The sequence below is a fragment of the Scyliorhinus canicula genome, chromosome 19, assembly GCF_902713615.1.
Source record: "Scyliorhinus canicula chromosome 19, sScyCan1.1, whole genome shotgun sequence".
Taxonomy (NCBI): domain Eukaryota; kingdom Metazoa; phylum Chordata; class Chondrichthyes; order Carcharhiniformes; family Scyliorhinidae; genus Scyliorhinus; species Scyliorhinus canicula.
In genome coordinates, this window is record NC_052164.1 from 36,228,849 (window position 1) to 36,253,342 (window position 24,494).

A 24,494-nucleotide genomic window follows, 5' to 3' on the forward strand; every position below is an offset into this window, starting at 1 on the left:
TCTCATTCAGGATTAAAGGGTGAGGTACAACTGAAATCAGCTACAGATCAGTGAGAGAATTCATTGCGAGTTATTGTATGGTTGGCCATTTTTCTGGTTCTAATTTTATCAGATTCTATAGAGCCACTTTGTAGTTCCACAGTGAGTCTGGAAATCAGGTAAACCCAATCTTGATGATAGGTACAACAGCAGAAGTCCTGTTGTCATGACTATTTGATATATGCATGTGGAATGTTAATATTTAATTTAATTGGCTGGTCAGATATGTATATTAAAGTTTTAAAAGGGTTTGCCAAGAAAAGACACTGACTTTAAAATGGCTGCTGAAGTCACCTGACCTAAAAATTGTCCATGTCTGGAAACCCCCGAACGTGGGCATGCTACAGGCAATTTCACTGATGGACTTCACACCTGCCATTATCTATAATTAACGACACATAAGGAGACTGGACCACTAGATGTTCTGACTATGGAAACTACCAAGAACAATGGAGGACAAACCAAGCTATTGTGCAAGGAGGGTACTGAGCACCTGTCTCATAGCTTTGACAACAGGAAATCAAAGCTTATTTCATAATGGATCCCTCTTCATTCTATCCCAATAATAGCTGTCACAATATCAAAATACCTTTTGTGAAGAGCCACGGTATTAAAGTTGTCTGTTACTGGAACGGAAGAAGAGGTCTACAAATGGACCAGTAACACCATTTCACTCCTATCTGTCTCAAGTTCAGAGCCTTATCGTTGTTACATTTTGAAATATATCACAGAGAAATTCAATAGAAAGTAACTCTGCCTGTTTATACCATACTTGGGAAAACAGACAGAGGGATTCCAGAGGACACTTTAAAATTCCAAAACAGCTTTTACAGAGGAAAAAGCAATAACAACAAAGAACTGCATCAACCATGAACAACAGCAAAGGATTCACAAATAGTGAACTCTTATTTTTTTGCTTTTTTATCACTGAATCTTATGTGTATTGTGTGTGTGTGTCGTATGTTCACCTTTTAAAAATATAAAATTTTCTCATGTGGGTTTCTGGGGAGAATCTAACCCAATGTTTTGTGTTTAAACTCAAGAAAGCCTGTCAGACAGCTATTTTCAATTAGCATGTAAACAGTTAAGTGCAGACACTGAATTTACACCTTTGCCCTGATAAATCTTTTTAAAAACCTGATATGATCAATTGAAGAGTGGGACAGGAAGGGCAAGTCTTGACAGTGTCCTCACTTGGTCATAACACTGATTTTTATTTAATTTTTGATTTTACATTGTTTCAGAAACAATGTTTGAGAAGCAGTGGAGTGAAATTGGCTGAAACATTTGGTGGGAGCCTGAGGCACGGGCTACAGTTGACCAGAAGATGCGATTACAACGTGACACTTTTTTTACAAGGGCAATTTATAAAACTTTGATGGGCAGTATGCACCGGGATAGATAAAATATTAAACACATGGATAATAAAAGCATATTACTGCGGATGCTGGAATCTGAAACAAAAACATGAAATACTGGATAATCTCAGCAGGTCTCACAGCATCTGTGGAGAGAGAAGGGAGCTAACATTTCGAGCCTGGATGACTCTTTGTCAAAGCGGTGGATAATGCCTGATTCTGAAATGTGATTTTCTCTAATGAGGTTTGGTGACACTACAGTTGCAGACCAGCCACTAGATAACTCTTGTATTCTATGATGCAACACAAGTAATACCACAGGATCTCTCTACTAATGTGCGAGTATTTGTATATGAGGGTTGTGGATACATCTTTTCAGCACACACGTGCCTTTAGCAACTTTTATTGGTTGTGGTTAAGAGTGGAACCTTTGGTGCTATCTACGTAATCCAAAACCATTTTGTTAGAGTGGAAAAGAGAACATATTGCCGTTGATTTTGGGTGTAAGATCAGAGGCCCCTGGGTTACAGGACCTTGGAGATGAGGTTGACAAATCAACACAGTCATAATTGAGACAAATTTCTGTTTAGATTGAGATGGTGAGCAAATTTGAGCTATAATACTGTGGATCTTAGTCTCTGAACTGTGCTGCTGACCAGCACTACACTAGGTGTGCAGCCTTGCTAAATGTGTTGCTGACACCGCTGTAACATTTTAAAAACCTTGATTAAGTTAGGATTATTCTTCATTCTGCTACAGTCAAGAGAATACTAGCTAAGTTTATGCAATGTGTCTTCATAATTTAACATTCTCAACCTGGTATTATTCTGGGAATCTGTGCTGCTCCTTCTCCTTCCTGAGTTGCAGGTTCCAAAACTGAATGCAGTACTCAAGATGATATTTGACTAAGACTCTAGACAACTGAAACACCCCTTCCTCCCATTTGTAATCCAGCCCTTTTGAGAAAGGCCAACATTACATTAGTCTTTTTGATTGAGCAGACAGATACGAACAACAATGTGCTCAGTATAAGTGTTTTTTGTACTTGTAGCCCCAAATATTTTTGTTCCCCCACATTTCCAGTTTCTCCCCATTTAGCTAGTATTCCGATTTATCATTCTTGGGTCCAAAGTAACTCTCACTTGCCATGTTAAACTTTATAACTACCTTTGTCCACTTACTGAATCTGACTACGTCCCTTTTAACTTGTTGCTCTTTCCTGAATTATTCACTATATGCCTTCTAATTGTTGTTATCTGTAAACCTGGATGCACAATCCTATTTCTTAATCCGAGTTATCAATAAATATAATGAAAAGTTGAGACTTAAAACTGATCCCTGGGGATAACTGTTTGCCAATCCAAACATTACCCTTTATTGCCACTTTTTTTCTGACCTCCCAAGTCAAAAGGCTATTTACTGTTCTCATTCTTTCCAATAACCTTTGTTGTGTTCCGTACTCCTCTGGGATAACACAGGCTGCAACTGGATGCAGCTTTAACCAAAAGATACTCCAGACCTTTGAAGTTAGTTCAATCTGATTTATTGAACCAGTAGCACAGTTCTCTATGAGTTCGACTCTCTGCTAACCTAAGTGTGGTTACTCTGTCTGACTGAACCAGACTAGCTCTTAGCCATGTGCTGGAGGTGTGATACTGTACATACATCCTGACTCACTCTGTAGATGTTCATCAGTGGAAAGAGGCGGAGTGTGAGTGCCTCGTGACTTTTATAGTGAGATACCACCCCTGAGTGTCCTGCCTGCTCATTGGTCATGTCCTGTTCTCTTATGTTCATTAGCTGCCTGTCTATAAATCATTATCTGTATGTCTGCATATCATGACAACCTTTTGTCTCGTACTTTATTGAATGCCTTCTGATCGTCAAATAGATGACACCAATAGACCATCCCTTGTTTATCCTAATAGTGACTTAAACTCAAATAGATTAATCAAACAAAATAAAAGTAAAATATTGTAGATACTGGAGATCAGGATTAAAAACCTAGGACTCGGTTCCTTTCTCAGCAACTGGATCCCTGACTTTCTGACCCATAGGCCACAATCAATACAGAAAATAACAACACCTCTTCCACGATAGTCCTCAACACCGGGCTCTGCAAGGCAGAGAACTTAGCCCCCTACTATATTCCTTATATACACGACTGTGGGGCAAAATATGGCTCCAACTCAATCTAGAAGTTTCCTGATGACATAACCGTAGTGGGTCAGATCTCGAACAACAATGAGTCAGAATACAGTAGGGAGATAGCGAACCTAGTGGAGTGGTATAACGACAACAATCTCCCTCAATGTCAGCAAAACTAAAGAGCTGGTCATTGACTCAGGAAGCAAAGTATCGTACACACTCTGTCTGCATCAAAGGTGCCGAGGTGGAGATGGTTGACAGCTTCAAATTTCTAGGTGTGCACATCACCAACAATCTGTCCTGGTCCACCCATGTCGACGCTACGATCAAGAAAGCACAACAACGCCTATACTTTCACAGGAAACTAAGGAAATTCTACATGTCCACATTGACTCTTACCAATTTTTTCAGATGCACCACAGAAAGCATCCTATCTGGCTGCATCACAGCTTGGTATGGCAACTGCTCAGCCCACGACCGTAAGAAACTACAGAGTCGTAAACACAGCCCAGACCATTGTGTGGATGACTTCCATTGACTCTGTCTGCACCTCCCGCTGCTTTGGGAAAGCGGACAGCATAATCAAAGACCCCTCCCACTCTTCCAACTTCTTCCATCGGGCAGGAGAGACAAACGTCTGAGAACATGCACTAACAGATTCAAAAACAGCTTCCCTGCTGTCACCAGACTCCTAAACGACCCTTCTATGTACTGTTCTGATCTCTTCACACACCTTCTCTACTGAGTAGCACTACACTCCTGCATGCTTCACCCAAGGGGCTGGTTTAGCACACTGGGCTAAATAGCTGGCTTTTAAAGCAGACCAAGGCAGGCCAGCAGCACGGTTCAATTCCCGTACCAGCCTCCCCGAACAGGCTCTGGAATGTGGCGACCAATGGCTTCATTGAACTTCATTGAAGCCAACTCGTGACAATAAGCGATTTTCATTTCATTGTTCATTTCAATGCCTGTGTCTATGAATTTACATTGTATATTTATGTTTTCCCATGTTTTCTTTCATGTATGGAATAATCTGTCTGGCCTGTACGCAGAACAATACTTTTCACTGTACCTCGGTACACGTGACTACAAACAAATCCGAGACAGAAAGTGTTGGAAAAACTGAGCAAGCCCAATAGTTACATTTTGGAGTCCAATATGACTCTTCTTTGGAACATAACCAAACATAACTTTTTAACAAAGCCAGGGTGCTCTTTCTGTACAACTTGGAGATATCGGAAGAGGGAAAGTGACAAAACCAAAAATCTGCTACACAAGTAATAGGCATTAAGAATTAGTAAAGTTCCCCTCAGAGAGTTGGCATGTTTAATAAAGGAATAATTTTCTCCATTTAATATATTTGTGCTTCCTCTTTGAGATTTATTCAAGGTTGAAATCATACCACAGCTGAGACGAAAGTTTTCGGGTTGTTAGGGAAAGCCCAGATTGGTCAAAGGTAACTTCTACTTTGCATCCCTGTGTAGAGGGTTGTGTTTGGCATCTCCTTTTGATGGCACGATTCTGATTGACCACTTGCCATCCAGAAAAGATTCCTGCCATTCTCTAACCTAGCGGAGAACAAATACTTTTCTATAATCTTTTCAAAACATTTAGTGTTATTACACAATATTAAAATCTAAATTGTTTATCTACTATGTCAAGCTGTTGCTTGTTTTTAGTCACAAACACCGAGGTGTCAGTGGAGGAGGTTGGTGAGCAAGTTGAATCCTTGACACTTGCGAAGGAAATGGTGGATGAAGGAGGCAATTTTTTTTTGCAGAGGAAACTATAGGCCAGTTTATGCCTGTCGAGGGAAGGTGTTAGAATTGATCATTAAAGAGAGGGCACTTAGAAAAACTCAATGTAAGCATGGTTTTTTGAAAGGGAAATCGTGCTTTTGGAGGAATAACATGCTGTGAATGAAGAGGAGCCTGTAGAAATGTTGTACTTGGATTTCCAGATGGAATTTTATGAGGTAACCCATAAAGGTTTACTCTTGAAAATAGAAGTTCATGGTAAAGAGGGTAATGCATGGGTAGAAGATTTGCTGGCTGGCAGAAAACATAGTATGCATAGAATGGGTCATGATGTGATGAGTGGAGTCTTGCAGGGATCTGCTGGGGCCTCAGCGTCTTTACAATTTACTTAATTTTTTTTTTTAAAGGGCAATTATGCATAGCTAATCCATCTACTCTGCATATCTACCCTGCACATCTTTGGGTTGTGGGGGTGAGACACACACACAGGAGAATGACCCGGGGCCGGAATTTAACTGGATCCTCAGTGCCGTGAGGCAACAGTGCTAATCACTGCTCAACCGTGCCGCCCTATCAATGACTTTAATGAAGGCAGAGTAATTTACAGACGAAACAAAGACAGGTTGTTTGTTGTGAAGAAGACAGAAGAATTTTATAAGCGGATAGGTTCAGTGACTGTAATGTGAGAAAAGGTGAAGCTGTTTACTTTGGCAGGAAGAACAAAATGTCGAGTTTTACATAAATGGAGGATGGCTGTAGAATTCCGAGGTGCAGAAGGGTTTATGTTCTCGTGCATGAGTCACAAAATACTAGTATGCAGGTGCAGCACATGATCACGAAGGCTAATGCTATCCTTCAATGCTGACCGGTGGAGCCAACTTGAGAATCACCACACCTCAGGTGAGAGGCAAAGTTAAGAAGATGGGGCCTTCATGAATAGTCTCAACCAGAGTGCAAGCGGAGGACCCTGGGACAGACGGTCAGTAGCACCTAGAGGGTAAGAGACACCCGGGTCAGGCAGACAGCAACAAACATCATGCGAGGAACCCAAATTCATTGGTTGGTGATAAACTACTGTTAGGAAGGGTCAACAAGTAACTGAGAATTAGAAAAACACCTTTTTTTTTAAAGAAGGGGATATTTATTTTTGAGTAAGAAACGCAAATAATAGATAAATAAAGTTAAATCGAGGCCAAAGTTAACATAAGGGAAATAAATTGAGCCACGGTAGGTCATATAGAATGCTTGTCTTGTAATTCGTGGATGTTGTGGACACTGGGTGGCACAGTGGTTAGCACTGCTGCCTCACAGCTCCAGGGTTCCGGGTTCAATTCTGGCCTCGGGTGACTGGAGTTTGCACTTTCTCCCCGTGTCTGCGTGGGTTTCCTCCGGGTGCTCCGGTTTCCTCCCACAGTCAAAAGATGTGCAGATTAGGTGGATTGGAATGCCAAATTGTCCCTTAGTGTCCATAAGATTAGGTTGGGTTACAGGGATAGGGAGGAGGCGTGGGCTTAAGTAGGGTGCTCTTTCCAAGAGTCAGTGCAGACCTGATGGGCCGAATGGCCTCCTGCACTGTAAATTCTATGATTTATGGTGTTCGATGACCACATGCAGGAAGTGTCGCCAGTTGCAGAACCTTGAGCTTTGAAGCTTGAGCGGCGGCTGGCGTCACTGTAGCGCATCCATGAGGCTAAAAGCTACGTGGATAGCACATTCAGAGAGATGGTCACACTGCTGGTTGGGAGCCTGAAGGCAAAAAGGGAATGGGTGGTCACCAGGCAGTTCAAGAAAACTAGGCTGTTAGTACAGGAGTCCCCTGGGGTCCCGCTCACCAATTGGTTTTCCACTTTGGATACCGGTGAGGGCATTGATTCCTTGGTGGAGTGCAGTCAGAGACAGGATTGTGGCACCAGCGGCGGCTCTGCTGTACAGGAAGGAACAAAGAAGAGGGGTAGTGATGGGGAGTTCATTAGTTGGGGAACGGACAGGCATTACTGTGGAAGTAGACGTGACTCCAGATTGGTATGTTGCCTGCCTGATGCCAGGGTCAAGGATGTCCCGGAGTGACTACAGGACATTCTTCTGGGAGGGTGATCAGACAGGTAGTGGCCCACATTGGTACCAATGACTTGGGTAGGAAAGGGGATGAGGTCCTGAAAGCAGACTTTTGGGTGCTAGTAAGGAAATGAAAAATGGGACCTCTAAAGTAGGACCTCCGGATTGCTCCCAGTCCCATGTGCAAGCAAGTATAAAAATAGGAGAGTTGATTGATTAAACATGTGGCTGGAGTAGATTGTCAGGGGAATGGAATCCTAAGGGAAAATTTAGAGCAGGAATGGAAGATGGAGAATTATTGAGTGACTGAAAGACCGAAGTAGCACAGGTTAAAAAGTGTACAGCGCAAGAATTTGGCTGTGTTTAAAAAGTATATGTGTAAATGCAAGGAGCATTGCAAATAAAGCTGGTGAGCTGAGGGCACAGACAAACACATGGTAGCATAATATCATCACTAAAATGGAAACTTGATTTTAGGAAAGGGGAAATGGCAGCTGAACATCCCTGGATATGGATTTTTCAGGCAGGATAGGGAAGGGGATTAAAAAAACGTGGGGGTGCAGCATTATTGATTCAAGAATCAATTACATTGTAAGGAGGGAGATACACTAAATGACACAGTGTAGACATGTTACACAAAGAAAAAGGGTGGTACTGCCAAGTCTCGAGTCCCCAGGTTGTTCAGATGCATACAGACCAAAAGACAGAAAACAAAAGCTTATGACAGTCACTAAGGCATAATACTGCAGAAAGCCTGGAGGAGTATAGAAAGTACAGAGATGAAGTAAAAATGGAAATTAGGAAAGCAAAGTGAGGATATGAGAATATATTGCAGGTAAAATCAAAGAGAATCCTAAAATGTTTTGCCAATATATTAAGAGCAAGAGAATAACTAATGAAAATTAGGACCTGTCAGATGTACATAACTTGAGGGTTAATTCAGAAGATGTGGGCAGGGTCCTTAATGAGTACTTTGGTTCTGTCTTCACTAAGGAGAGATAATTCCAACATTCTAGTTCAAGAGGATGTGAAATATTAGATACAGTAAGCATAATGAATGAGGAAATACTGGCATCCTTGACTGTGGATAAATCATCAGGACAAGATGGATTGTATCCTAAGCTGTTGAAGGAAGTCAGGGAGGGAATAGCAGATGCTCTGAAGATCGTTTCCAATCCTCACTTGATACAGGCATAGTCCCAGAAGATTGGAGGTCTGAATGTTGACCCATTGTTCAAAAAGGGTGTGCGGGATGGTCCAGGAAACTGTAGGCCGGTCAGTCTGACTTCAGTGGGCAAATTATTTGAAACAATTCTAAGAAACTGATAACCTATCACATGGCATAGATTGATCAGGGATAGGTAGCATGGTTTTCTAAGGGGAAGTTCCTGTCTTATTAACTTCATAATTTTTGAGAAAGTGAGGAGGATTGGTGAAGGTAGCGTAGTGGATGTTGTCTATTGATTTTCAGTAAGGCATTTGACAAGGTCCCACCAGATGTCAGATTGGTCAGAAGAGTGAGATCTCATGGGGTACAGGGGAAGGTGACAGGTTGGAACCAAAATTGGCTCAATGACTGGAATCAAAGAGTAACAGTCAATGGATGTTTTTACGAATGGAAAACGGTTTGCAGTTGTGTTCCACAGGGTTCAGTCTTGGGGCCCTCGCTGTTCTATAAATGATTTTACACTTGAATGTGGGGGGCATGACTCGGAACTTTGCAATGATATAAAAATTGGCCGTGTAGTTGATGATGAAGAGGATAGCTATTAACTCCAGAATGATATCAATTGTTTGGTTGAGCCAGTGGAGAATTGGCAAATGGAATTCAATCCGGAAAAGTGTGAAGTAATGTATTTGGGAAGGTAAACAAAGCAAAGGAATACTCAATAAACTGGAAGACATTTGAGAGGGACTGAGGAAGTGAGAAACCTTGGAAAACATGGCCACAGATCCTTGAAAGTGGCAGGACATGTGGACAAGGTGGTCAAGAAAGAATATGGATGGGCAGCACATTGGCGCAGTGGTTATCACTGCTTTCTCATGGCACCGAGGTCCCAGGTTCGATCCCGGCTCTGGGACACTGTCCGTGTGGAGTTTGCACATTTTCCCCGTGTTTGCGTGCGTTTTGCCCCCCACAACCCAAAGATGTGCAAGGTTGGTGGATTGGCCACGCTAAATTGCCCCTTGGAAAAAAAATTAATTGGGTACTCTAAATTTATTTCAAAAAGGAAAGCATATGGAATGCTTTACTTATTGAACGAGGTATTGAATACAAAATCAGGGATATAATGATGGAACTGTATAAAATACTGGTTATGCCACAGCTGGTGACTTGTGTACAGTTCTGCTCACCACATAACCAGTAGAATATAATTGCTCAATTGCAGCTGTGAGGAGAGATTGGATAGGCTAGGGTTGTTTTCCTCTGAACAGAGGAGGTTAAGGGGTGACCTAATTTAGGTGCACAACATTATGAGGGGCCTAGATAGGGTAGCCAGGAAAGATTTATTTCCCCTAGCTGAGGGGTAGTCACCAGGTGATTGGTAGAAGGATTAAAAGAACATGAAGAAAACCTTTTGCCCAGAGGGTGGTGCGTGTCTGGAATTCATCACTTACGTTGAGGTTTGAGGCTGAAGTGCTGTAACCTGCAAGGTTTCGGCTGACACAGACACAATGGGCTGAATAGCTTCTTTCTGCACCATAACCTTTCTTTGGTCTTGTGAGGATAGGTTGGAAAGGCTAGGCCTATTTCCACTGTGATTTAGAGGAGTGAGGGGGTGACTTGATTGAGGCACGTAAGATCCTGAATGGTCTTGATAAGGTAAACATGGAAAGGGTGCTTCCTCTTGTTGCCAAGTCCAGAACTAGGGGCAACGGTTTTAAAATGAGTCATTCGTCCTTTTAGGACAAACGAGGATCATTTTTATCTCTCGGGTTGTGCTATTTTGAAACTTTCTGCCTCGAAAGGTGGTGGAAATTAGGTTATTGAATATTTTTTAAGGCAGAGGTAGATAGCTTCTTGTTGGGCAAGGGAATCAAAGGTGGAGATGGGAATGTGGAATTCGAAACACGAACAAATCCACCATGATAATATTGAATGGCCAAGCAGTCTTGAGACACCGAATGGCCTACTTCAGCTCCTATTTTGTATGTTTGTCAAGTGTTGTGATTTTATCAAATGTAAATAAATGTCAATACTTTAAAATGTTTTATAAATTTAGTTTCCTTCTTGTATTTGAATTAACTAAATTTGCAAGTACAGAATAAAATATGAAAACCAGGATATGATTTTTTTTCCCTCCCTTGACTCCTCAGAAATTGTAAAAAGCTTTCCCAATATCATATTATTCTGTATCTATTATTTTGCCCCTAAACAGGCACCCTACAGAGCCACTTCACCCCAACTCCTTGAACTTGAACGATAATTTTATTTTGCAAACTCTGAAGGATGCCTTCATGTTTATGTTTAAACTATATACAGTTTCAGGACAACAATGTATTTTCTTTTTTTTATTTTAATGAGTACCCAATTATTTTTTCCCCCAATTAGGGGGCAATTTAGCGTGGCCAATCCACCTAGCCTGCACATCTTTGGGTTGTGGGGGTGAAACCCACACAGACATGGGGAAAATGTGCAAACTCTACATGGAATGTGACCCAGGGCCTGGATTCAAACCCAGGTCCTCAGCGCCATAGTCCCAATGCTAATCACTGCACCACTGTGCTGCCCCTAGAACAATGTATTTTCACTGGTCTCCCATTTTTATGTTCAAATTAAAAGTAAGCTTGTTCAGTCATTCAATATCGTCTAAATTGCACTTAGTTTCCAAAAAGGGTAAGTGGGTTAAGGGGATAGGGTGGAGGTGTGGGCTTAAGGAGGGTGCTCTTTACGAGGGCCGGTGCAGACTTGATGGGCCAAATGGCCCTCTGCACTGTAAATTCTATGATCGTCATTCAATATGATCATGGCTGATCTGTTTGTGTTTTGAATTCCACATTCCCATCTCCATCAGGTAACCATAGATTCTTGTTGGGCAAGGGAATCAAATTACCTCTGCCGTAAAAAAAACTTAAGTGACCTAGCTTCCACCAGCTCCTCGTCACAGGTACATCATCTAGTGAAGTCATTTTCAAACGCCAGGTCATGACCGGTGGGCAGCTGTCGGGAGGGTCATGGGGCTGTCAATCGCACTGTTCCCAATTGTGGGAAGAAGTGCCCAATGGCCACGACCGGATTTTTAAAATGCCGGCCGTCCCATGCAAGCGTGCCCCCTTGGCAGTGCGCAGGCCCGGAGTCCAGCGAGGCAGATCGCCGCCTCCTGACATCAGTGCCCTGATCCAGGAGCAGATTCTTTTAAAAAATCGATGGAGTCTTCCCCCCGGAAGCGGCAGCAGAAAGTACTTCACGTGCCTTATGCACTGACTGCTCTGAGCGCGAGACAGATTCCTCCATTTTGTAGCTGCCGGCAGTGCTGGCATGAATTCCAGTGCCTCTGGTGAAGAACACGTTAAGAAGAAGCTGAAATAGGGAACAAAGCAGTATAAAGATGATGTCTTGAGATTTGGGTTTATTAATTGTGCCAATGAAAATCAAGATGCAAAGCTCATGTGTGTAATATGCAGGGGAGTACTGGCAATTGAAAGATTAAAACCCTCAAAACTTCAAAGGCATTTGAAGAGTAAGCATGGCAAGTTCGAAGACAAACTCTTAATTTATTTCATAGGATGCAGTGAGAACTTAAATCATTAGCTGAAGTCCTTAGCAGAAATATACAATGAATGATAAAGCAAGTGAGATCGTGAGGACCAAGCAGGCTTGCTCACCTGTCACAGTGAAAATGGTGGGTCGCGAAGGATGGCTGGTTGGTAAAAATGGTCCTGGGCAAAAAAAGTTTGAAAAACACTGAATGTTAGTACAGACTAATTTTAAAATATCATTCAGATTTTGCATTTTTCAGAAAATCACAGATGTGGTGGATTTGTAGTCCAGGAATTAAAGCAAATTCAAGCAAATGACAAGTGGAAAAATTGGACCTCGATACACATTTGAGCCATAATGATCTTTAGATTCTAGCTATCTGTCTCCACCATTCAGCTGAGTTCATGTCTATCTCCTGGTGTGTTCTGTGGCTTTCAAACTCATCAATGTGTGTGTTTTTGCGTTTCTTGTAATTTTGTTTTCACCAAATTATTTTTTTTCTCCAAGGAAGGGGAGACCGTTAAGGAATAGGTTAAGAAACATTCCAATTAGATGTCTTATTGATGATAGCGTTTGGTGCGGAGTGTGTTCAAGGCTGCCTCTGGCTGCTGTTGAGTAAAGAGTCAAGAGATCTGCTCCTTTTCCCAAACACCTTTATTTTTCCTTGAACACGCTCAGCACCAAACGCTATCATAAGAACATAAGAACTAGGAGCAGAAGTAGACCGTCCAGCCCTTCGAGCCTGCTCCGCCATTCTATAAGATCATGGCTGATCTATTCGTGGTCTCAGAACCACTTACCCACATTCTCGCCATATCCCGTAATTCCTTTATTTTTCAAAAAAACATCTACCCTATCTTTAAATATATTCAATGAAGTAGCATCTACTACTCCTTTCGGTAGGGAATTCCATACTTTAACCACCCTCTGAGTGAAGACGTTCCTCCTTGATTCAGTCCTAAATCTGCTCCCCCTAATCTTGAGGCTATGCCCTCTTGTCCTACTTTCACCTAACAGTGGAAACATCCTTTCTACTTCTATCTTATCCATTCCCTTCAAAATTTTATATGTTTCTATTAGATCCCCCCTCCTGAATTCCAGTGAATATAATCCCAATCTACTCAGCCTCTCCTCATACGATAACCCCCTCAACTCCGGAATCAGCCTAGTGAAGCTCCTCTGCACCCCCTCTAGTGCTAGCACATCCTTTCTCAAGTGTGGAGACCAAAACTGCACACAGTACTCCAGGTGTGGCCTCACCAGCACCTTGTACAACTGCAACATTACCTCTCTACTTTTAAACTCAATCCCCTTCGCAACAAAGGACAAAATTCCATTTGCCTTCCTAATTACTTGTTGCACCTGCAGACCAACCTTCTGTGACTCATGCACAAGTACACCCAGGACCCTCTGCATAGCAGTATGCTGCAGCTTTTTACCATTTAAGTAATAATCCGTTCTATTGTTACTCCGACCAAAATACACGACTTCACACTTATTGACATTATACTCCATCTGCCAGAACTTTGCCCACTCACTTTGCTCATCGCATCACATGCTCCCAAGGCCACCTGTATCCTCTTTACATATCAGTGCTAATTATTGGATCAATGAGACAAGCAATTAGTATGTTTCTTGACCTATTCCTTAACAATCAGCAACTGTAAAGCAGAACAATGAAAGGTGCTGAATGAAAAATTATATTTGCTATGGCTTTTCACCTTCCTGGGATCTTAACTTGAATCAACAAATACCAGGGTGTAATAAAAATAGCCGGGTAAATTCTGATAAATAATAGGGTGAACTCTTTTGAAGAAACTGTTATTCCTCCACTACTGATTTTGAAAGCATGCAGTGAAAGTAGTAGCCAATCAACTTGCCAGCCTTTTCGAAAACATAGTCCTTTATGTTTTCCACAATGCTCCTGTTGGTGCCATGGAGAAGTTGGCTGGGTATTGATATGTTTCTCAGTCAGCACCATCCTTTATACTTACTAGAATATAAATTATGTTTACCTTTTACATTTATAATTGATTTCATATCTGATCAACTTTAAGAATATGTTCTACAAATAGACCCTTCTGCACAATGCAATTTTGAAAAAAAACCAGTGGATACGCAAATAAAGCTGGTTTTCTCATAAAAGCAACAGAGAGAAAACTTTGTTTCTACGTGTGCTGAGCCCAGCAGTGGTATTCATCGACATCATTTTCTCTTTTATTTTTCTTTCTTTGCTTTCTGTGCCTGATCGTCACCTTGAGTTTGCCATCTTCCCCGAGACTGCTTTTTATGTTTGCGTCCCTCTCCTCGTCCACCCCTGGAGAGAACTCCACAATAAAACAAATGGCTTTTATGAAGACACAGCCAGCATGTACTGCTTGAAGGAATTGTGACTGACATCATCACCATGTTAAACTGTGACCCATTCATCATCTTCAAAGAATTAAAAATACAACTATTAATTGTGAATATCGTATTGTATTACGCTTAACTAAATAAATGTAGAAACATGATACAAAAAGAATATTATCAGATAGCCTGTTTGTAACTTAATGAGCACAATTTTTGTGTTGTGTGCAGTACTTGTGGGTTTTGGACTCCTGCACCACTCAGTAGTTCACTTGTTGGGTGTGAACTGTTTCCCATCTTATTGTTCATCCTTTGTCAAGCATAATTCAGCAAACTGTTGGCACTCTTTTTTTCAAATAGAAAAATTGAAATATTATTTATGCAGGCTTGAAAGACTGCCATGTAATGATAAGTGAACTAATTTTGCATGTTACACCTGAAGCATTTCATTTTATGATTTCTGAGTAAGTTATTCTTGCAATGTTAGTGAGCACCTGTGTGTGAATAACCTCAGCCGGTGTGGGAATTTGAACCCACGCTGTTGGCCTTGCTCTGCATCACAAACTAGCTATCCAGCCAACTGAGCTAAACTGACCCCTCACCTGAGGTTATCCATGAAGGCCCCGCCCTCTCAACCTTACCCCTTGCCTGAGTTGTGGAGATTCTCAGATTAAATCCCCACCAATCCGCTCTCTCTCACTCAAAGGGGAAAGCAGCCTATGGCATCTGGGACTATGATGACTTTTTATTTTTATATTTACTCTGTGTTTAATTAGAATATCCTTTTTTTAAAATAATAATCTTTATTGTCACAAGTAGGCTTACATTAACATTGCAATGAAGTTACTGTGAAAATCTACGAGTCACCACATTCTGGCACCTGTTTGGGTACGCTGAGGGAGAATTCAGAATGTCCAAATTACCCAACAGCGCATCTTTCGAGACTTGTGGGAAGAAACTGGAGCACCCGGAGGAAACCCACGCAGAAACGGGGAGAATGTGCAGACTCCGCACAGACAGCGACCCAGCAGGGAATTGAACCTGGGACCCTGGCGCTGTGAAGCAACAGTGCTAACCACTGTGCTACTGTGCAGCCCGTTAGAGAAAACACTGTCCATGGGTGGTCTCCAACCACCAGCCTTTCAGTTAACAGCTGAATGCGCTACCAATTGCGCCACAGAGACTTTCAGTTCAGGATGTAAAAAATATTTGTTTTGTGTCTTTTGGGGGTATCTTTATCAAATCTAGACTAGTGCAAATACCCAATTGAGGCACTCTGCACACCTATCTAAAGTGATCCAGGCATATAAGTGCTGAAAAAGTTTGAATTTAGCATTTTATTAATTCATCCTTGCCAGTTCTTTTAACTGGAAGGAAAAATGAATGACATTTGGCTATTCTAGCTAAGCAGTCACTTGTAAGAGGCACTCTACTCGACGTTCTTCTCCTCACCACCATCACCCCCGCCGCCCGCAGCTTCACATAAATATACCTCTTCCTCCTTCACAGACTGGGTACTCCCCTTCTTCACGTGTTATTTGCCGCTGGTCCTGGCTCCACTCCTTCCTTGCATTGTTGCTTTCCTCTTACATTGGACTGTGTTTTGCTGGTGGGAGAAATTATTACAAGGTCAGGAGTTCCTGCCTCGTGTGTGTGAGTCGGACTTTTCCTGGGAGTGAAGCAGCAGTGCCAGGTTGGAGGTGAGCTTCACAGGATCTCTGGGGAAGCAAATCATCTGGTTCAGCGCAAGTTTGATTATTAATATGCCACTCAAGTTGAAAAATATACACATTTGATACACCTGTCTTTAGTGGCAACTTAAGCTGAAGCTGCTGCGACAACAGGACTTGTTTAGATGCTACTCTAGTAAGCATAGCATAAAGTCAAATTTTATGTATGGTGCAAAGCAGCATTTTGTAATTGCAACTTAGGTGAGTGGCCTGCTACATTTAAACATTCAACTCGTATCTCCTGGCACATACCATTTTGCGATATTGTACTATGTATTTCCTAAACTGGATGGCATGGTGGTGCAGTGGTTAGCACTGCTGCCTCACAGCACCGAGAAGCTGTGTTTGATCCCAGTCGCAGGTCACTATCCGTGTGGAGTTTGCACATTCTCCCCGTGTCTGCATGGGTTTCACCCCCACAACCCAAAAAGATGTGCAGAATAGGTGGAGTGGCCACGCTAAATTGCCCTTAATCGGACAAATAAACAATTGGGTAGTCTAAATTTTTTTAAATGTATTGCCTAAACTATATTGTTTGCCAAATTAAGAATTAAATTATTCTGTGATATGATTTATTTAATGTTTTTGGTGTATTCAACAGAAAAAAAACCTAGTTATTACTTTATCAAGAAATCAACAAGATTTGACCAGATGAAATTGAGCTGATCATTGATCTAGCGAAAACAGGATTTTGTCGGAAGTGATTTGGGTAAATTTATTGTTCTGACCCAATTTCTCCTTTGTATTGTGAACAGGAGGCAAAGCCTTCCAGCCAATCAGGAGAGAAAAAGGATGGAGAATACATTAAGTTAAAAGTTATAGGCCAGGTAAGTGTCATATCATTGATCTTTTGTCTTGTTTAGTTCTGCTTCAGGCTATTTAACTTACTGTACAGCAACTAAAGAAAACTAAAGACTACAAAATAAATGTTTATTTTTTTAAAGGACAACAGTGAGATCCATTTCAAAGTGAAAATGACCACACAGCTAAGAAAGCTGAAGGAGTCCTACTGCCAGCGACAGGTAAGAGCACAGAGAGAAGTCTTGTTACTGTCTCCCTTACAAGCAGAAAATAAACTCACACAACACAGGGTTAGCACTGTTGCTTCACAACGCCAAGGCCCCCGGTTCAATACCAAGCTTGGGTCGCTGCCTGTGCAGAGTCTGCACATTCTCCCTGTGTCTGCATGGGTTTCCTCCACAGTCCAAAGATGTGCAGGTTAGGTGAATTGATCATCCTAAATTGCCCTTAGTGTCCAAAAAGGTTAGAACATAGAACAGACAGTGCAGAAGGAGGTGGGGTTACGGGGATAGGGTGGAGGTGTCTGGGCTTGGGTAGTGTGCCCTTTTAAAATTATGAAGGGAACAGATAGGATAGATGCGGGCAGGTTGCATTGGTGGTTCAAAGCGGAACTAGGGGGCATAGCCTCAAAATAAGGGGGAGCAGATTTAGAACTGAGCTTAGGAGGAACTTCTTCACCCAAAGGGTTGTGAATCTATAGAATTCCCTGCCCAGTGAAGCAGTTGAAGCTCCTTCATTATCTAAAAAATTCCCTGCCCAGTGAAGCAGTTGAAGCTCCTTCATTAAATGTTTTCAAAGATAGATAGTTTTTTCGGGCGGGAAAGTGGAGCAGAGTCCACAAAAGATCAGCCATGATCTCATTGAATGGCGGAACAGGCTCGAAGGGCCAGATGGCCTGCTCCTCATTCTTATGTTTTCTTTCCAAGCATCGGTGCAGACTCAATGGGCCGAACGGCCTCCTGCACTGTAAATTCTATTATTCTATGATAACAATGCAATTGTAATGGGATATTCAATAATGTTTTCACCTGAATATTTTATTCGGCACCAATAGAGGAAATCATGCTTAGCCCAGTATTGGGAGATTCTTAATTTATAACTTCAAATTGCTGCTAGTATTGCCACCAGTGATAATGTAATTAATGGTGCATTTCAGCTTTTAGTGTTGCACAGCTCAGATATAACTTTAGAAGGCCAGCGTGAAATGTTTATTGTAATTGAAGAGATGCAATATAGTTTCATGGTAGTTTCATGCACCTACTGTAATACTTTACTGAAATTGATGTAAAATATGTTGAATACTGGGGATTATGACACTTTGATCCAAACGGTTACAGAATTGAACCCTAAAGAGACATACTGCTATTTGAAGCAAAGTACATAGCAAATGAATCTAGACAATTCATTCACATCTGGTGCAGAATGGCTCGCGTACAACTCAGTAAAGACTGATTCCGCTCTGACCTGGTGTGCGGGTCACTTGATAGCAATTGGAGTTGAACCCTGTTGATGTTTGTGTTTCCCAGCGCAAACACACTCGGGGAAATTGTGATACCTTTGACTGAGATAATCAGTCTCAGCACTAACCAGCGTTCAAATCTGAGCTCTGCCAGGCCTTTCTGGCATAGTTTCATGTTGGAAAGTAGTTCTACCAGTTGAACCATCAGGAAATCTCCTAAATTACTGTCCTATTTCTACCTCCACCAAACATTGGACTGTGGATCCAGGGGTTAGAGAGTCTGCATTAACTTTAGCCAAGCCATGTTTTTTGCATGAACAAAAATCTTTTTATTTTTTTATTTTTATTTTTTAAAATTTAGATTACCCAATTATTTTTTCCAATTAAGGGGCAATTTAGTGTGGCCAATCCACCTACTCTGCACATTTTTGGGTTGTGGGGGCGAAACCCACGCAGACAGAGGGAGAATGTGCATACTCCACACGGACAGTGACCCAGAGCCGGGATCGAACCTGGGACCTCAGCGCCGTGAGGCAGCTGTGCTAACCACTAGGCCACCGTGCTGCCCTTTGCATGAACAAAAATGACCCTTCCCCCAGTGTCCCTTGTGCTGGGCTGTTGGCTGATGGCTGTTGGCTGACTTTGAAGTTTTTATTTTTAGCAACATGATTTCATGCAATAAATGATTGTACAGTAATCCCATATATAGTGTTCTTTTTATTGAATTCAAATTTCACCACCTGCCATGGTGGGATTCAAACCACAGTCCTCAGATTGTTACCCTGGGTCTCTGGATTTCTAGTCCAGTGACAATATCACTATGCCATCACCTCCTCATGGCATTCTAAAATTCTTTAATGTATGGATGTAGAGGAGGTAAAGGAAAGGACTCGCATTTTTATCATGCCTCTCATGGCACTGACACTTCTGAAAATGCTTTTTCACCAATGATGACCGTTCAAAATATAGTCACTGTCATAACTTAGGGAACGTGGCCACCAATTTTCACACAGCAAGAGCCAATGAACACAATTAGATAAATGTTCTAACCATGTTGGTTGAAGGAAAAGTATTGATTAGGAAACTGGGATGGAATTTAATACAGGTGACTGGAGTCTTGCCTTTCGGGGTGAGGTTGAAGGAGTTCGGGAGGGCACGGAGATTGAGTTGGGCAGAAGGGGCAGATGGAGGTGTTGGGAGAGAAGAAGCTGCTGCCTCGGGTGGGGGTCACCCTGCTAGCAAGACGGCTAGTTAACGGAAGTGAAGTGGGGAGTAGAGTGATGGGGTGGCGAATGCTGGGTGGGGAAGGTTTTCTTTGTTTGTGGCTGGAGGAATGGTGGGGCATTTGATGTTTGGGCTGGGGGAAGGGCAAGGGAGGATTGGGCTGCTAACATAGATGGCATTGGTGTGGTGCAGTTGGTTAAGGGGAGATGGTGGCTGCCATCCTCAGGAGGCCCAGGAGGTGGGCAGGACGTGGGCCTGGAGGAGCTTCATAAACAGTTACGGTTATGGATCCTAAGGTAGATCGGTTGTGCCCCAAGTCCCTGAAGCTGTCGGCAATGTCGAAGGAATTGTTGAGGTTCATGGAGCAGATGAGAGGGGTGGACCCGTGGCAGTTTGGGAGGACGAGGGTGAAGGAATTCTCCTTTTCAAATGTTCACCGGGTGTATTCCCGATCGATTTGGACAAGACGTTACTGCTGGGGGTAGTTGGGACAGAATATGCGGCATTCATGGTGTCAGACCATGCACTGCATCTGGTGGACCTGTGTGTGGAGAGAGGGGGTTCCCAGTAGCCGCAGTGGAGGCTAGATATGGGGCTGTTAGCTGACGAGGTCTGCGAAAGGATAGGGGTTGCTATACTAAATGATGTGGAGCTTAATAGAACAGATGAGGTTTCCGCCTCCCTGTTGTGGGAAGCATTGAAGGCGGTGATCAGAGGGGAGTTTATCTCGATCCGGGCGCATAGGGAGAAGAGGAGGTACTAGAAAGGCAAAGATTGATGGAGGCCATTCAGGAGGTGGACCGGACGTACTCTGCGGCCCCTGAGGCGACTCTATTAAAGGAATGGAAGAAGCTCCAGATGGAGTTTTGAGCGTATCTGTACGGGGAAGGCGGTAGTCCAGTTACATCGGGTCAGGGTGGAAAATACATGAACAAGGGGGATAAAGTCAGCAGGATGCTTGGGCATCAGTTGAGGCGCAGGCGGAGACCAGGGAGATTGGTCAGATGAAAGAATCTGGGGGGGGGGGGGGGGGGGGGGGGGGCAGTGCAGGTGATCACTTGAGTCGGGGTAGGTAAAATGGGTATTTGAGGCCTTTTATTTGAGGTTGCACAGCTCGGAGCCTCCGGTGGGGTTGAAGGCATGAGACGATTATGGATGGATTGGATTTCCCGGTGGACAAAGATGTGTAGAATTGTGTTGAGGAAGCAGAGAGGCCACAGAAGGACCTGGACAGGCTAGGAGATGGGCAAAGAAGTGGCAGATGGAATACAATGTAGAATTGTGTGAGGTTATCCACTTTGCTGGGAAGAATAGAGGCATAGACTATTTTCTAAATGGGAAACCGGCTTTGGAAATGAGAAGTACCAATGGACTTTGGAGTCTGTTAAGGTTAACATGCAGGTTGAGTTGGCAGTGAGAAAGGCAAATGCAATGTTAGCATTCATGTTGGGAGGGCTGGAATACAAGAACAAGGATGTACTGTTCAGGCTGTATAAACTTCTGGTCAGACCCATTTGTAATATTGTGCAGTTTTGGGCCGCGAATCTAAGGAAGGATGTGCTGGCCTTCGAGAGGGTCCAGAGGAGGTTCACAAGAATGATCCCCGGAATGAAGGATTTGTCATATGAGGAGTGGTTGAGGACTCTGGGTCTGTACTCAGTGGAATATAGAAGGGTGAGGGGGATCTCATTTAAACTTACAGAATACTGAGTGGCCTAGATAGAGTGAACGTGGAGTGGATGGTTCCACCAGTAGGAGAAACTAGAACCTGAGGGCACAGTCTCAGACTGTGAAGGGACAATCCTTTAAAACAGATGAGGAGGAATTTCTTCAGCCAGAGGATGACGAATCTGTGGAACTCATTGCCGCAGAAGGCTGTGGTGGCCAAATCACCGAGTGTCTTTAAGACCTAGATAGATAGGTTCTTGATTTAATAAGGGGATTAGGGGTTATGGGGAGAAGGCAGGAGACTGGCGATGAGAAACATATTAGCCATAATTGGATGGTGGTCCAAACTTGATGGGCTGACGACCTAATTCTACTGTGTCTTATGGTCGAGGAGGGGATGGTGTAGGGGTTGGCACCCCGATCAGGTTGGGGAAGGTAATGGGGTGCATGGGTTCGGTGCAGTCTGGGAAGGCCTCAAGTCCGGACGGATTCCCGGCAGAGTTTTATAAAAGCTTTTGCACGGAATTGAGATCCCAAATAGTGGAGATGTATGATGAGTAAGTCGGTAAGGGGAAGCTCCCACCCACCCTATCTCAGGCTTAAATTTCACTTATTTTAAAAAAGGAAAAGGACTCCGAGGAATGTGGATTGTACCGCCCCATATCACTGCTAAATGTGGATGCGAAGCTGTTGGCGTAGGTGCTGGGAACATGTGTGACTGGTTATAGGTGAGGTTCAAGCAGAGATTTGCTACAACGACACTCTGGCTGTGACCAGGGGCGAGCATTCGAAGGCTGTTGAATGAGGGGTGACCTCAGTGTCTTTAAAATTCTGAAAAGTTTTGGTAGAGTGAACACCGCGAGAATGTTCCCTTTTGTGGGGAAAAAGGTAACAAAAGGCGATCAATATCAGACAGTCACCAAGAAATTAAGTCGGGAATTTAGCAGAAATTTGGTTAAAATGTGGAACTCCCTGCCACAGGGAGTGATTGAAGTGCATAGTGTAAAGGTATTTCAGGGGAAGATTTGAGGGAGAAGGAAATGGATGGTTAGATTTAGATGGGAGGAGATTCAAGTGGAGTATAAACCCCAACTTGTACTGGTTGGGCAGAATCTTATGCCTGTTCTGATTATGTGCAGTATACCTTACATAATATGTAAACTGTACCTCTTTCACCAAGCTTTTAGTTATCGGCCGTCATGTTTCCTGTGTGCCTCCGTGTCAAGTTTTGATTGATAATGTTCCTGTGATGTGCATGTTTTTTTTAAACTATGGGCAGTATATAAATACAAATTGTTGTTGCTACTTTTATTGGTATCAGCAACTTGAGATGTAGGCAACTTAATGAGAATATTCAATTAAATGGTACATGACACTCCTTTGTACAAATCTAAACAGGCCTAAAACAGTAAAAGCTTAATGGACACTCTTGTATCAAAGAGTGGTCAGCTGTATTTCTCAGGACAAAGCAATGTTTTTGTTTTGAAAATTCCTAAGAAAGCTCAATTTCTTTTTCATCGTACCCCCCCTCCAAAAAAAAAGCAAACATCTCTGCCAGTGCAGCTTCTGAGCCAACCATTTACAAGGAAAGATTAAATAGAATGACTCACCTCTAATTTTCTTACTTTCCTGTTGAGGAATTATTTAGCTTTCAAGGAATCATGGCATAAACCTACTATATTTTAAAAAGTTATTTTTAACAAGTGACAAATAGTACAAGAATAGTTTATTCTGTTAAGTAATGATTTTTTCAATTAAGTACTATGTTTAACTTATATATTTTTGCCTGTCCTTTGATGTAGGGTGTTCCACCAAATTCACTTCGATTTTTGTTTGAGGGTCAGCGAATCACAGATCACCAAACACCTAAAGAGGTATGAGAGCATTATTTTCTGACATTTTACTGAGAAACTTCAAATATCTTGGGTAGCCGCTAAAAGATTGTCAGAGCTGCCGAAGATTGCAGCAGCACCTTGTGGAAAGGGTTTTTAAAAATGCTATTTTATTTTGGTGAGAGATGTTGACGCTGGAGATTGGAATATATTTCCATGTCATGCGCCAAGTATCGGCATCAAACACTCCTGGTCAACTATTGCATGTCAAGAAAGTGAAGCTTCCTGAACTCCATGCCGATTTTTTTCCTAACCCCAAATGTAGACAGATGACTTTGTATCAGATCAGTGTGAAAATGTTCACTTGTCACAAGGCTTGTCTTGTCACCGATGGTCTTTGGAGCTTCTCTGAACGGTCAGTTTATCAATTTAGTGACGTTTGGCGAGGTATTGTGTTTAGTTTTATACTGTAATTGCAGGTGCTGAGTGGAAACTGCATTAAATTATTTAATCATCGACACTTGCAGCAAACAAAGAGATGAACTTTTCATCCTATTATTTTGAACCATGTTTGAGTATACAGTTCAAGCACAAATTCTTAACCCACCATGACACAGTCCCCTAAAAACTTTTCTTGTCTGCAGTAATTTTCCAATTCGTCTCTAGTGTTGTTGAGCTGTGGGTCTGTGAACATCAAGCATTTTCCAGTACCTGAGTGACCATTACTCATGTCTTATGGCAAGATATTTAGTCATGCTAGTCACTTTTGCAAGTCTGGCCCAGTCTTCCCCTGACATCTGTCTGAACACGTTTGTAGCAGAGTCACCGGATTGTGATCAGATGCAACTGAATCTTCCTCTTTGACCAGGGAACTGTAGGTGTTTGAAGCACTCTTATTGCTGTCCCAATTGCAGTCAGATAACTTGTAATAATTATCTTTATTGTCACAAGTAGACTTACAATAAAGTTACTGTGAAAAGCCCGTAGTTGCCACATTCCGGTGCCTGTTCGGGTACACAGAGAGAGAATTCAGAAGAATTACCAAATTACCTAACAGCACGTCTTTCTAGACTTGTGGGAGGAAACCGGAGCACCTGGAGGAAACCTAAGCAGACACTGGGAGAACATGCAGAGTCCGCACAGACAGTGGCCCAAGCTGGGAATCGAACCTGGGACCCTGGCGCTGTGAAGCCACAGTGCTAACCACTGTGCTACTGTGCCGCCCACCCGGTGCAGACTTGAATATTTGAGCTATTATTGCTATACATCACAGCCAATTAGTGGTTAAACCCACATTGGGTTAGCTAATTCTAGAAGTAACTTGAATTCAGAGATTCTCTTGGAACTTCAAAGTGATCTGTGATTCTGTGCT

The 24,494-nt window shown here is 42.5% G+C and overlaps 1 protein-coding gene across 2 annotated transcripts in view; it reads left to right on the top strand.

Annotated features, from left to right (window-relative positions):
- The window catches only part of sumo1 (small ubiquitin like modifier 1), an 87,690-nt gene that overhangs the window by 58,784 nt on the left and 4,412 nt on the right, over positions 1 to 24,494 (top strand). For both annotated transcript variants that reach the window (XM_038778441.1, XM_038778442.1), the window contains exons 2-4: positions 16,894 to 16,965; positions 17,083 to 17,160; positions 23,093 to 23,164. In XM_038778441.1, the coding sequence (XP_038634369.1) occupies positions 16,894 to 16,965; positions 17,083 to 17,160; positions 23,093 to 23,164 (222 nt within the window). The remainder of the gene's footprint in view (positions 1 to 16,893; positions 16,966 to 17,082; positions 17,161 to 23,092; positions 23,165 to 24,494) is intronic.